General features: G+C 35.3%; 1 protein-coding gene across 1 annotated transcript in view; it reads left to right on the top strand.

Moving 5' to 3' along the window:
* Positions 1-15737, top strand: part of LOC122798074 (collagen alpha-6(VI) chain-like) — a 1097601-nt gene that overhangs the window by 941281 nt on the left and 140583 nt on the right. The window contains exons 33-34 of the mRNA XM_044066731.1: positions 1811-1846; positions 1940-1976. Coding sequence (XP_043922666.1) covers positions 1811-1846; positions 1940-1976 — 73 coding nt within the window. The remainder of the gene's footprint in view (positions 1-1810; positions 1847-1939; positions 1977-15737) is intronic.

Genomic DNA, 15737 nt, shown 5'->3' with positions numbered 1-15737 from the left:
CAGGTTGTTGCTGGTGTTCCTTATGAAGGGTGTCTGACTATCTTCTGTATTTTTTGTCTTTGCCTTGCAATCTGATATAGTTTATTTAGTTCTCAAGGAACTAAAACATGTCTGATTAAAATGTAAACATTTAACAATTATAAAAAACAACTTTTAGCACGCATTATTTTACTGATGAGTTGAATGATAAGGAGAAAGATGATGACCAGAAATGTAAAGAGCTGTGCTCCTTCTCTCTATTCTCTGCCTCATGTAGGCTTGATGTTGTACAGTGTGCTATGTCCAATTAGAGAAACAGAAAGCCTGTAGAAGTCAAAGCTTTCCAAAACAGCTAAGCTTCTCATGGAACAGAGGAATACAAAAAAGAGTGGATGTTTATCTTCCATAACTAAAAAAGGAAGTAGCACCTAAAACAAGTCAGCTGTCAGTCATCTCTAAAACATGGAAAGATATAGCCCTGACTGTGAACATATCACCCATAGTTGATAATGATTACTGAAAAAAGAATCTGGGTGGGGAGGGTAAAAATGAGTGGCAAGTGTCACCCCACCTATTGTGTAGGCAGCCTGCAATGCTGCACTGATGGCATCTAATGGAAGGTCAGTGCCACCACAACAGGCAAAAAGGGCCAAGATGTGCAACCCCCTAGTAGCATATTCATGCCTGTAGCTGAGATTAGATATATCACAAATGTCTGACTGTATCAGTGGGCCACTGCTGTGGATTTGTACTCAAGTCAGCTACCATGAAGGTAAAAGAAAGTCAGAGCCAATAAAAAAATAAAAAAATAAAAAAAAGCTTTGCAGTTGTGTTGGTAGTACCCCCTGCATTAGCTCTTGCCCAAGACAAATGAATTGGTTGATCCATAACAGAAGGGTTGTTTGACAGAATTATGAAGGGGGAAAGGAACTAAAAAAAAAAAAAAATCTGCTTGTCAGGGAAAAATCGTTTTGAACATTTTGGTCTAGAGGAGTAAACTGACTGCTTTGAATTTTGCTGTCATTATTTGATATATTGTAGAAAGCAAACTCTGTTTAAACTTGCGTGAGTTAACCTAAACTCGTAAACAGTTCTTCATCCTGCTATGCACTGCAGACATACACTAGCTAACCTGTACGTTTAAATGCTGTATACAGAGCTGTTTAAGTATTTTTTTAGATTTGCGATTAATTCATGTTTACAGAAAGACAAATAAGATATATACCAACTTCTCTTATAGATGATTCTTCATTTTATTTATAGTTTTTATATTTTAAAGCCTAACTAGTCTAATGACGTTTGATACTTGAAAAGAAAGCAACAAAAGCTGTTACTGGTTGTTGGTTTGGGGGGTTGGACTAATTAAAAGTCCTCATTTCTCATAACTGATCTCTTTTTTGTCTTAGCTGGTTTTATAGTTTCATATACAACTAAACATTGGGCTCTCATCATTGCACAATTATGTTTTTATCCTACGAAAGCCTCAAGTAACCAAAGGAAGGAAAGAAGCGAGAATGTATCAACTTGCCCCTTTTTGAATCAGAACTCATATTTACTGCTATATCAGTTACAAATATTGTTGAGAAAGACCCTGCATGAAAATAAAAATAAATATAAATATAAACTGAGACCTTAAATAAAAAAAGAACTATACTTATTGCAGCATGAAAAATGCATTACTCTGCTACATTGTGGTTCATTCGGCTACTGTAGTTTAAACAATAACTAACAGGACAAACTGACCTTATGTTCAACTTGTCAGTTTAACCAAATGGCAAATGCAAACAAAAATATTAACTGTTAACTTTTAAAACTGTGTTTAATTTTACAGGGATCAAAGGGAAATGCTGCAACCGTTGTAGATAACGTGAGACATTTAAAATTTATACTATATACAACAGCCATTTGCTGATCTGTATAACTTGCTTTTTTTAACATTTTTGTTTATGTTTTAATGCAGAGATGTGCCTTGATTTCACTTGTCCATGATAAATGCCGTGAGTATGAGTTTGCTTTTGTTAAAGATGTCTCAGAAATATGTTTCAGGTATTTTCTTTTACTATAACATTTCCAAATCTGGATGACATATTTGTTATTAGGAGAATCCTGGAAGACAGGCATGTTTGGGTCAAGGTTTTGCATATGTATTACTGCACAGAATAACTATTTACACTGATAATTATAATGATTTACACAGACTTACACAGATGTACACTGCAGTGTATTTTTATGGGTATTCTATATCCACATGTAGAATTTACTCACAGGAAAAATCTGTAAGTGGGGCAGGAAACTGAAACAATACTTACTTGCTTCAAATATTCTGAATATAGACATTCTGAAGAGATTCCACTGGTCCAAGTGGGGTATTACACATTTTTAAGGATTTCAGGTTATTGACTTCTTCTCATCAGGGGACATATTCACAAGATACCTCTCAGAATTCTGATACAATCTAACTAGAACTCTACATCTCCAAGGGAACATACTGGACCTTAAGATTAAGGAAGTGGCAAGCTCCCAGAAAGTAATGGTCTATATTATAACATCGAAATTGCAAAACTTTGAATGTTATAATATCAAACCAACTACATTGAAGGATGAAAATAGCAAAGACCCGGAACATCGAATTCTTACCTAGGGCAAGATTTCGGTGGGCCGTTCCGTGGCTTCGCTATTTCCTCCACTATGGTGCAATAGTTACGGACTTAAGGTTAGGGTGCGGGTTAAAGTAAGTGGATAGGTAAGAATGTATGTATGGTTTAGTGTAGGGTTAGAAGTAAGGTTTTGTTAAGTGTATGTGTGTGTTTTAATTAGTTTTTTTGTATATAGTTTCATACTGGTAACTGTGCTATAGTTACGGACCTTAGGGTTAGGGTGCGGGTTAAGGTTAGTGGCTAGATAGGAATGTATGTATGGTTTAGTGTAGGGTTAGAAGCAGGGTTTTGTTAACTGTATGCATGTGTATTTATTAATTTGTTTGTGTATAGTTTCGTAGGGTAAGTGTGTGATAGTTACAGACCTTAGGGTTTGGGTGTGGGTTAAGGTTAGTGGATAAATAGGAATGTATGTATGGTGTAATGTAGGGTTAGAAGTAGGGTTTTGTTAAGTGCATGGGTGTGGTTTATTTATTTTGGTGTGCTTGTGTTGTGTGTATGTTTCTCGGAACAGCGAATTTTTTCCCTGGGAAAAAATTTGCTATTCTGAGTGTTCGATGTTATCATATTTCGAAATGCCAAGTTTGAGTTTATGGTGTTCGATATTTTGGAATTTTGTATATATGATATAGACCCGAAAGTAAGTATGACTATAGGTAACTGAGCACATCTTTAAAATAGAACCAAGTCCCCAAATCAAATAAAATAATTGTTTCTAGAACAGTTTTCTGATTTTGTTGTTATTTTAGTATATGTTATAAAAATAGGCCAGATTCAATAAAAGCCTACACTCAGTGTACACTAAGTGTACGCAATATGTATTCAAGAACATTCATATCACATTTTTGTGCTTTCTAGCCTCTCAGAAAGATTACACTAAGTGGACATGTAGTCTATACCTTGTAGTAATCTTTATGAATCTCTGTCAATATTTAAAGCTGGAAGACTATCAGTAGGAAAACTAAAATTAGGAGGAAGAAGGTGTGAGTTATGTCTGTTTTATCTGTTCTCTCAGAATGGTGTACACTTAGTGCAGGCATTATTGAATCTGGGGAAATTGTCTTTTCATTTGATAAAAAACTATAGGTACTAAATTTCAAAATGCAGATATTAAATAAAATAAGTTAGCTTTGTATTTTAAGTCCTAATTAGTTCAAAATGATATCATGCTAGAAAACTAAAGTACAAGAAAATACATTGCTTTAGTTTCTGTCTAGTGGAACAGAGAAAAGTGCCTTCACTGAAGTCTGAACTTCATTAAATAATTGTTATAAAGTAATGCTGCATATTAAGGCATAACTGGCTTTGTTACATATGTTGCCTCCATATATAATGTTACTTGTAAATAGGGTTTGTATTATACTACTCCCCACCCTGTCCATGTGATGAGCCCAGAGTGTATTACCTAAGTTCAGAAAGTGTGGGAATTATAGCCTTTAGCATGGATTTGTATTAGCAGATGAAGCTCTAAAGGGAATACAGGTGGCATATTTAGGGATATGTATGCAATGTGTATTTATCCTAAAATATGGATAACCTTTACATGCTATATCATTTTTGTTTGTTTATATTGTTTCCTGTCATAAATGAAAACTTTGGAATGCCATATATGTAAGAAAAGAACCTTATGCAACTAGTTTTGGTATATTTTACTTAATTGCTGTATAAATTATCTTATCTATAGCTTATGAGTTCCTCTCTTAACCTAGTTAACATGACCTTTGAAATGAGTTATGCTCCTAAAGCCTGTACAGCCACTGATATGCCCCCACATGTGAAGACCAACTTTAGATAATGTTAGCTATAGGCTATCAGCCTAACCAGGCTTATTTGTAAAGCCATGCAATGTATCATATTTGACATCATTAATTTAGACATTGATAGATAGCATAATAGCCCTGGACTCAAATCAACTTGGCTTTGTCGCATTAACCTTGTAAACTTCTTTGAAGTTATAACTAAACCAGTAGATAATGGTTACTGAGTACACATTGTAAAACTGGATCTGGTTAAAGCATTTTAGCCTATCCCCCATACAAGTATCATCAACAAACTCCTGAATCAGAGCATAAACTCATATGTAGTGAGATGGATATCAAACTGGTTAATGGACAGAACCCATGTTGGTATTTTTGCAGGCACCACCTCTGAAAAGAAAATGTCTCAAGTGGAGTCCCTCAGGGCTCAGTTTCTGTGTACCCTGATATTTTGTGCCTATTTCTTAGGCATTCAAACTAACACATTGAGTCGCTGATTATTGTAAACTAGATGTTGTTAGTCACATACACCAGATAGGGCTGGACTCTATAAACAATGGTGTAAGGACAATGACCTCAAACTAAATGAAAAAAAAAGTACAGTTTAGTTTGGTAAAAACAAATAATTACTCATAATATCACTGACACAACCCTAAAAGTAGATGCTGTCTTCAAAAATCTAGGTATCCTTGTGAATGACTTCAGTTTTCTTTGATCATCGTATCTCCACTGTAATTATACAATCCTTCTATCACATCTTATTGATAACTAAAAGGTGTATCTTCCAGAAGCTTCCACTTTACAAATCTGTCATCCACTTCCTCATTGAATACAGTGCCCCCATTCCTATGTACTTATTAACATACATCAAATCTCTTGACAGACTGCAAAGATTCCTAACCAAAAATATCACAAAGTTTGTGTCCCTTAGTTATGCAGATCAACTGACCACTATTTCCCTATTTTCTGTCTCCCATGGCCATTTCCATGGTGGAAGAAATCAGCTCTTCTTTACCGTTTATGTTTTTTTTTTAAATGAATGGTTCTACTAGTTGCCATGTCAAAGATATGTATATCTAATATTTAAAACAAGGGTATAAGCTTTGTACCGAATATGATTATTTTTATATTAATATGTGTTTATCTTAGTTTTGTGTCATTAAACAGTTTTGAAGAAAATTTAAAGAAGATATATACATTTTTGTACCCACTTAAATACAAAAAACTAGATGGAACCTAATTTTAGTGTAATGCGAAAAGTGTCAGGTCAGGTGGGCAAATCAGATGAAAAAAAAAGATAACAGTCAATTTCAAGAAACCATAACCTTTTTCTTATACATACAAGCTTTCACAGCATTGTACTTATTCAGTTAATCTGAAGGTATAAGGACACATAGGTGCTTAAATAACATAAAATGTCACATGATATAATAGCAATTACTTCTTAAAGCCACAACATTAGAGAATGGGTTCAAGGGTTCAAGGCTGACAGTCCCATTTATTCCTGGGGAGATGCCAGTTCATTATACAGCTATACTCAACAATTTCAGTTTTTTTAAATAAATCCCCACCACTCATTAGTATTAATATTCTGTAACACACTAAATAAAAGCACATGATCTGTATCTGTCTCTGATCTGATTACTGTATTCATCTGAACGTGTTCTTTAATGTCAGAAACATGCTCACATACTCAAACTTTTAACATTCTGTTGCACTTTCCCACAAAAAAATGCTGTTCATTTTTTATAACAGGCTTAAGAAACAACATTTTCTAAGCAACATTTCACGTGTATTGATATGTTTTATTTTATCAGATTTTGAATGTTTAAATACTATTTCATTGCTTATGTATTTACATTAATTACAGTTATAGGAAGGTATTGTTCCCATTTAATTGTACTGAGTGTTTGCTTGTAACTGCTATTCTTATAACAAAGTCTGTTTTAAAAGTATTTATACATTTCAAAGAGAGAAGTGATTTTGTATTAGTGAAGGCATTTAGGCCTTCAAAAGACCTAAGAATACCCCAGTGATGTATTATAATGCTCATTACATCCATAGCATGTCTGTTATAACTCAATGAAAATCTTACCTGATTAGTCATGTCTTAGGGTTCTCTACCATTATTTACAGTTCCATTTCTTATTATAAGTCATGACCTGTATGTTTCTGATAACACGTTTATTCCAATAGTTCTAACCATTTGGTTGTTATAGCCCCTTTCTTCAAACTCTGTAAGTAGCTGTGTTATTTGCTTCCCATTAGCTGTATGACTGGCTGTATATTGACAGACCTTCAACATCTACCAATTACAGCAGAGCCGGATCCAGCACTAGGTGACCTAGGCAGTTGCCTAGGGCCCACTGGCTTGGGGAGGCCCACTAGCTTGGGGACTGCCACAAAACTTACATTTCTTCTTCTTTAAGAATGCACTCCGCATGCATTTCACTTTTTCTTTAAGGACGCATACAGTGTGCATCCTTAGTAACTTCTGCACATGCATCTTTAATATGACACATGCACATTTAAACATTAGAACCTGTGATTTTTAAGATGAGCATGAATTTGTTTTGCTGCTGCTTGAAAATGGGTCATTCTTGAAATAAATGGAAGATTTGAATTGATGTTGCCATTCTGTTAAACACAAGGAAATGTGTGTGTGTGTGTGTGTGTGTGTGTGTGTGTGTGTGTGTGTGTGTGTGTGTGTGTGTGTGTGTGTGTGTGTGTATAAAATGCCCCAGTTGGGGATGGAAGGTTGATTAACTCATTCAGGCTCAAACGCTGTACCTTGAATACAGGACCCTTAAGCCTGAACCCTCTATACCAACTGCCAGACTGTCATCAGCAAATGCATTTCAAGGATTGTTGAGTTCCAGTACATTTTCATGGAATGTTGACTTTCTCTGCATTTTTAAGAAATGTTGAGTTTCTAGGGAACCAAAGCTTACTGTTGCTTATGCTAAGTCTGTTTTCAATGTGTAACTGTTTATTTAGCAAATTATCATCAGTGTTTGTGCCACAAATTTTAAAAGCAGTTTTAGTAGCACAATGGGTACCATACTTGCCTTTAGTGCAGAAGGCTATGGGTTCTACTCCCCACACCATTTAATGGAGTGTTGAAATTGCAGTGTTCCCTTTAAGGGAGGATGGGGGTGCTCCTTTAAATGACATGTCTAGTAACTATGAACCTGTTGCCAGTTTGGCAGCCATTTCTTATTTCAATATTACCAGTTTACCAATGCTTTTTAAGTATAATATGGGTAGCTTTTTCCTCAAGGGTAGCAGACATTGAATCTGTACATGAAACACTCAAATATAGCTGTTTGTCAACAGCAACCTATTTATTAGTTATAGATCTCTTTTAATGTGGAATTATTCAGTTGACTTTTACTTCTGCATATATTGACTGATATTAGTGGATTGTTTTGACAAACAGGAATATAATTTATAATTTACTACAATCAGGATGGCACATCAAAGAGCATGTGCATGTATGCAGTCCAAGAAATTGTGTGCAACAGGCCTATAGTTTGAGAACAGCCTAAAGGTAAACTTAATCCTGCACTGGCCAGATGCATTTTCTTTGAATGTGGGTTTCAATGCCATTTAAATGAATGCAAATTTCAAGGGCAGAAATGTTTGCTGTTCATGCTAAGTCTGTTTTCACTGTAAGACTGTATTGTTTTGTTTAGCAAATGGCTACCAATGTTTGTGATATAAAATTTGAAATAAAATTCTTAAATATCTGTAATCATTGTAGAAGGAAAGAAAAAAATAGTATGCACATTGACAGGTTTAAACAATGTTTATGGTAACTGGGCAGAAATAGCCAAGTAGTGGGTTACTGAAAAGGCTGGGGGGTGCTGTGTGTAGGGGCTGTGATCCATTACTCTGCCTAGAGCCTCATTTAACCATGATGTGGCTCTAAATTACAGTATTTTGTAAAAACAAATTAGCGCTGCATACTGGTCTTATGGAAACGTGCATTTACTGTTGGTTTTCTACGTCACTAATGGTAAGTCATTCATACAATTTATTGTTAAGTCTAAAAAGTCTATGTGACTTTTGAAAATGGTGATTTAAATTTAAGAATTCAGTGTCATATCAGATAAATAATCTACAAATAAATCATATTCATGTTCATTTCTCTCAGATTAAAGCTGTACCATTCACAAATCCTATCTGTGCGTAAAACATGTTTGTACTTGATAAAACAAATTTCTGCTCCTATACAGATTTGCTACTAGTATACCTGTTGCCACTCAAATTTTCTGTTTGTGGTGTCTTGAAATACAAACTGGTTTCTAACCAGTCAAGTTTTATGTTTGTAGTAAGTGCCTTGAAATACAAACAAGTTGTTTTTTAAGATCAGTAAAAGTAAATCACAGGCATTAATATTGTCCCTTGACTCACAGTGGAGAGTGGTCTCTTACAGAATCTATGCTATAATCATTTAGAATCATTATGAAAAATCAATGTCCAAGATTACAAATCTAATGACATCATTGTTTTATCTTCCCACCATTGTCCATGTAATAAAACAGCCATCTATTTTCTTTTATTTAACTGCTGACATATTCTAAGTATGGTTTCTAAAGATTATCCATATGCAAGAAAATGATGTAATTATCCATCTTTCAAATGACATGATCAGCCTCTTTGAATGGTCCTCCAGATCTGTAAATTCTTATGAATTTTATGTTGGGAATAATAGAGGGGAACAGTCAGGTGTAACCATGAAATAATTCAAAACGTTCATCTGAGGTGTATGCATCTAACTTCATATCAAACAATATATGCTTCAATATGTTATAGTATCTTTCACTATGATGTTGTTCACCTTGGCAGATACATTTCTATCATTTAAAAGATTCTGCACAGCTGAAATGTACCAAGTTTTGTCAATCACTAGTACTGATCATCCCTTATTGACAACTTTAATTATAATGTCTCCACAGCTGAGATCAATTTTATTTAGAGAACAGAAAAAAATTGTAATATTGGGAATGCATCGACCTTGTAGGATGTTCATAGACTGTATTTTAGCCAAATGAGGAAATTAAGTTTTATCTCTGGTGGGTGGTTTGAGGGTACAACCAACTTGCTGTCATTTCTCAAGCCTCAGATGTAAGCATTTCAGTGGGTGAACCATCTGCATTGGCTAGGGTTCACAAAGAAATAGTGTGAAAAACAAATCTAACATCAAAGCTGTATGCTGCATAAATGTAAAAAAAAAAGTATAATGCTATACATCGGCTGACCTCATGCTAAAATGACGTTTTGCAAATTAACATAAATGAAGCAAAATATAACATGCACAATACTGCAGCAACAATCTGCATTCTGAAGCTGGAGTATAGTACAAATAGGTATTGCAGAGCAACTTGAAAAGTAGGTATGTAGGAAAGTTTTGCTAACAATGTCTAGAAGAAAGTTTTTTTCAATGACATTTGAAAAATGCTGGGTAATCTTTTTTTTTAATGTAGGGGCAGACACTTTAAAAACACCCAGTTAAGGAATTGTGCCCCTTCACTATGTACTTCATATAGTAAAGACTGAGGTCATTGCACATTTGAGGAACTTCAGTTTTCCCCCTACAGCAACTACAATCTTCAGATCTGAGATTCAGCCAAACACTACTGAAGCTGCCCTGCTGCTGTGGAGCAACACTACACAATACTGATAATCTCCTAAATAGACGGCACTGACATGTGCAGTGCCACAAAGAGACATATGGCCATGCAGTATGATACAGCATTAAAATATGCAGTGCCACAAACAGACATAAGGCCATGCAGTGTGATACAGCACTGACATGTGCAGTGGCACAAAAAGATATAAGGCCATGCAGTATGATACAGCATGGACATGTGCTGTAGCACAAAAAGACATAAGGTCATGCAGTATGATACAGCATTGAGATGTGTAGTGCGACAAAGAGACATAGGACCATCCAGTATGATACAGCACTGCCATGTGCAGTGGCACAAAGGGATATAAGACCATACAGCATTGAAATATGCAGTGCCAAAAAGAGACATAAGGTCATGGATGTGATACAGCACTGACATGTGCAGTGGCACAGGAACATATAAGGCCATACAGCATTGAAATATGCAGTGCTAAAAAGAGACATAAGGCCATGCAGCGTGATACAACACTGACATGTGCAGTAGCATAAAGAGAAATAAGGCCATGCAGTATGATACAGCATGGATATGTGCTGTGGCTCAAAGAGATATAAGGCCATGCAGTATGATATAGCATGGACATGTGCTGTGGTACAAAGAGATATAAGGCCATCTAGTATGATACAGCATGGACATGTACTATGGCTCTAAGAGACATAAGGCCATGCAGTATCATACAGCATTGAAATGTGCAGTGCGAAAAAGAGACATAGGGCTATCCAGTATGATAGAGCACTGAGATGCACAGTGTAACAAAGAGATATAAGGACATGCAGTATGATAAAGCACTGAGACATGCAGTGCCACAAAGAGATATAAGGCCATGCAATATGATACAATATTGAGATGGACTGTGGCGCAAAGAGACATAATGCCATTGGGAGAACTAATGAAGGAAGTTTTTCTCACTAAGTTGAGCAACTGATAGATATAAGTAAAGTAAAACAGTTTGAACTTATTTTGTGTGATGTTATACATTGCAGCGGGTTTAATGAAACCTTGACCAATGTGGCAAGAGGTTTAACAAATATTATTAGAAGGAATTGTTGCTGACATGGTATGAAATGTGTGTATGTTTGAGAGGAAATGGGTATGTGTATGAACTTTTTCGGCCCTGATGGGAGGCATCTAAGTTATGAGGTTAACAGATTCCTTCTAATCATGTTACTGAGATATAAGGAATATTGTTTTCCTTCAGCTCCTTAGGGATGCATGTAATAAATCAGAACAGCAATGCCCAAGTGTCAGATTTGATTTGCATTATGTAATGCCAGGAGTTTGAATAATACAATTTCAACTATTTGAAGATATATTGATAGGAGGAAATTATCAGGTTATTATAGTTACTGAAACTTGGTTTTCTGATAAAAAATAAATGCCTGTCAGAGAGTAAGAGGTGAAGGGAGGGATGGTGGAGGATCTATTTTTATTCAAGGTGGAATGTCCTTTAGTAATTGTGAGATTGATGATATATATATGTGATAATTACAGGTGAGTTTAAAAGTGTGGGATTAAGTAGTAAGATTGGTCTTTTTTTAGACCTCCAAATCAATATTGTATCGATTTAAAGGGATTTAGTCAAGCTATAGTTTCATTGATGGAAGCAGATATTGATCTTTTGTGTGGTGATTTGAATGCCCTGGTATTGATTGGTTGAGTGCACATACTAATAGCAGATAATTTAGTGAAATGATTAATATAAGTAAGGGTCTGGGTTATTCACAAATTGTCACTTAGAACAGTGGTACTGATGGTCAATAAATACTGGAAGATGCAGCTTTAATATAAAAGTAATTTAATTTTCCGCTTTCGTCTCACCAAGACTTCATCAGAAAAACAAATGAAAACAGTAAAACTCAAACAGCACATCTTAAATAAATTCATTATACATATAATTAATCAGTTATCCAATAAAATTACTTTAAATAACTTGGGCTCTGCAGCTAATATTAGACCTGTGCAGTATAATGATGTAAGTTCAGTTCTGGACAACAGGTATGAACCTTTTTTGAAGGCAGGTTATAAGGTGGTAAAAGCAAGAACTGATGAGTTTAATTACAAGACTGACAACTTGTGCAGGTTACTAAAATGTATCAATCAGTGGACCTGGAAATTCATTATTTCCAGAGATACATTAAATTAGAAATAATACTTAAGGGCTTATGGTTTTTCAAATGCCCGGATGGCATTAAGACCACTGACTCCTTTTTTGATGAGTTAACAAAGTTTTTCAACAATGCTGGTATCCAGTTTTTAAGATTACTAATGGACAATAACAAAAAGAAGCTGCCCTCCCTTAAACAGGACATTATGAAACTCGATGAAGAACTCAGTTCTATGTTGAAGGACTTTGATTCTGATAACTTATATGACCAGCTTTTAAAGGAAGTAGAGACTCATGAGAATGAAGTCATAGAGCGTAAGCATAACAAATTACTGAGAGATTTGGAAGCCTATGAGAATGACTCTGCATATATGAACTTTGTACCTGATTCTAGTAAAAAAAATTAGAATATTTCTCCAAATAATGACTCTGGAAACCATAAAAAGACAGGCTGGGTTCGAAAACAATCTACGAATAGACTGCATTGGGCAAAGGGTCCAAATGACCAATCACATTCTTTGAAATTGGTCACGAGGTTTTTTTAGGGTGGAGAATCAAGCCACACTCCCTTCTGGAGATGAGAGCGAGATGGAAGCAAGAACCTTAGTAGCTGGTAATGAAGCAGCCGTTAATTCAGCAGCTGTTTGAACACAACAGAAGAGCATTCAAAAGGTGGTTCTTTTTTACCCAAAAGAGAAAATCGAGTGTTAAGGACTTAGAACATGAAGCAGAGAGGCCTGATAGCATCAGAATCCTCCAACAATGAACAGTAAGACATTTTGGAGATCAGTTTAAGATTGTAAATTTATCTGGATTCACTTTAAGTGATTCTCAGGTTAAATTGTTAGGTTATGGCTTCAATTTTTTGCCTACTAGAAGGACGGACTTCTCTAGAACTGTTATTAATTTCAAACAGTATGCTCGAAAATTAAATTTGAATTATGTTTTGAAACATGTTAAAGACGATTGTAATGATGTTTACAAACCTAGTTATACACCTGCATTTAGTCAGACATGGAAAACATTTGAAGAAGCTTGTTTACAAGACATCAGTCACTATTTGGATGGGGGTGGTAAAACTATGAAATGATTTGACAATTTAGCTAGTTTGGAACAGGCAGCTCTAATTGAGCTTACCTCTAGGAGTGACCTGAGGTATATGAAGAGCGACAAGGGGGGAAATATTGTAGTAATGACTATTGCACAGTATAAAGCATCTATGTTTAAATTATTAAATAACCCTGATGAATATTTAGAAGTAAATGTCAGGGACATTCACAGGGGCTTTCAGTTTATTAACACCTATTTATATGAAGCCCTTCTGAAGGAAATCATAAACAAGAAAATGTACAATTTTTGTCTTGTTGAAAAACCGAGTGTTGACACACTTTTTGGTATTCCCAAAATCCATAAGTGTTTGTCCAACCCTCCTTTCAGACCAATAGTATCTGCCCCCCATTCTGTTACTGAAGGTTTAGCTCTATTGATTGATTTTTATCTGAATCCAGTAGTACAGAGTTTGCCCTCTTATCTAAAGGACTCTTGGGACTTATTGGATAAGTTTAGGAATTTTCTTTCAAGTTTTGTTTTTGACAAAAAAAGGTATTTTATTATGACAGCAGACGTAGTGGCATTATTTACCTGTATTCCTCATGTACAGGGAGTGGAAGCTGTAAGAGAATTTCTTTCCTCATATTCCAGTTTTTAACCCTGTCAAGTAAATTTAGTTTTTAGTTTTTTGGAAATAATTTTAGAGCATAATTATTTCACTTTTGATGGGTGTTTCTTTAAACAAGGTAAGGGTGTTGTGATGGGTTCACCTGTGGCGCCATCTTACACCAATATAGTGATGGCATGGTGGGAGGCCAGCATTCTATCTAAGTTAAAACTGTCTTACAAAATACATTTTTATGCCAGATTTGTAGATGATCTTTTTATTTTGGAAGGAGACTGTAACACCAGTGAACGGTTTATGGAAGAATTGAATACTGAATGCTGAATCTGGGTATTCACAGTTTGTGAAAATTGGAATTGGGGATAGGATTGATTTTTTTGGATGTGACTTTAAAATGGAATGATTTTGACAAACAATTTGAGAGTAAAATTTATAGGAAAAATACTTTCACCAATGGTTATTTACATTTTAAAAGCAACCACCCTTATTTTATTAAAAAGACTATCCCCAAGGGGCAGTACATATGGGCTTGCCATATGACTACCTCCATTGTGGATTTGAATAGTGAATTTCACAAGATTACTTCTATGTTTCTTGACAGGGGTTATGACTTTGAGTATTTAGAGTCCTTACAGAGAGATATTTTGTCGAAAAGAAACCAACTTTATCCACCAATTTTAAAAATACCTTTTATTAGCAATAATATAAAAGAGGGTAGAACATCTAATTTTGGTACAGTGTGTAATCTTGATATGACTACAGATAGTGGGGAGATTTGAGGGATTATTCAAAGAAACTCGAGAATAATAGAAGGGAATAGTGAGCTAATAAAAATTTTAGGTAGCAAGCCCAACTTCATTTATAGGAACAACAACAGTTTAAAGAATGTTTTGGAAAGATGTTCTTCTAGGTGGAATAGTCCACCCATTTCAAAACAGACGGGAATGTTTAAGTGTGGACACTGCAAGTTTTGCAGGTTTATTTTAGAAGGGCCGTTCATTAGTCTACTCCACATGTAATACACCATCAAGGTAGTGGGTCATTTGACATGTAGAGAAAAAGGCTTAGTATACAACAACCCCCCATTAATATTCCAAAATGTGCAGTCTGATTGGTCAGCATGCAAGTTGTAAATCAGAGTTATACTAATGGAAAAAGGTCCGGTCGCCCGGACTTTTTCCATTAGTATAATTCTTTTTTTACAGCAACGGGGAACGCAAAATCTCTGCTGCTTTTTACACACTGTCTTGCTATGTTAAATGCATTTAACATAGTGAGACAGGTTTAAAAAAAGTAACAGAGATCTTCCTTTCTCCGTTGCTTTTTTTAAAGGTGTGTCACTATGTTAAATGGGTTTAACATAGCGAGACAGCTTCAAAAAAAGCAACAAAGATTCTCCGTTGCTTTTTTTAAAGCTGTCTCGCTATGTTAAACTCCTTTAACATAGAGAGATAATTTGTAAAAAGCTACGGAGATCTTGCTTTCTCAATTGCTTTTTTCAAAACTGTCTCACTATGTTAAATGGGTTTAATATAGCGAGACAGTTTGTAAAAAGCAACGGAGATCTTGCTTTCTCTATTGCTTCCGCCCACAGCTCTGATGTACTGCATAAGCATATGCATGTGCAGTACATCAGAACTGCCACAGAATACCAGACAGCTGCAGAAGGGCAGCAAGGTGGCATTATACAATGCCATTATTTAAGAAAAGTAATTATTTTTTTCTTAAATGATGTCATTGTATAATAGCAATAACCCACTTCTGGGTGTGGGTAATGCTGGATTTACCACACCAGCCGTGGGTAAATCCAGCATTACTCATACTCAGGCGTGTGTTAGTGTTATAGTGTACATTGCTTTGTGCAGTGGCTGC

This window comes from Protopterus annectens, chromosome 3.part1, assembly GCF_019279795.1.
Source record: "Protopterus annectens isolate FY-2018-M chromosome 3.part1, PAN1.0, whole genome shotgun sequence".
NCBI classification, from domain to species: domain Eukaryota; kingdom Metazoa; phylum Chordata; order Ceratodontiformes; family Protopteridae; genus Protopterus; species Protopterus annectens.
Note: the sequence above shows the minus strand (reverse complement) of the source record. Positions and strands in the feature narration are given on the sequence as shown.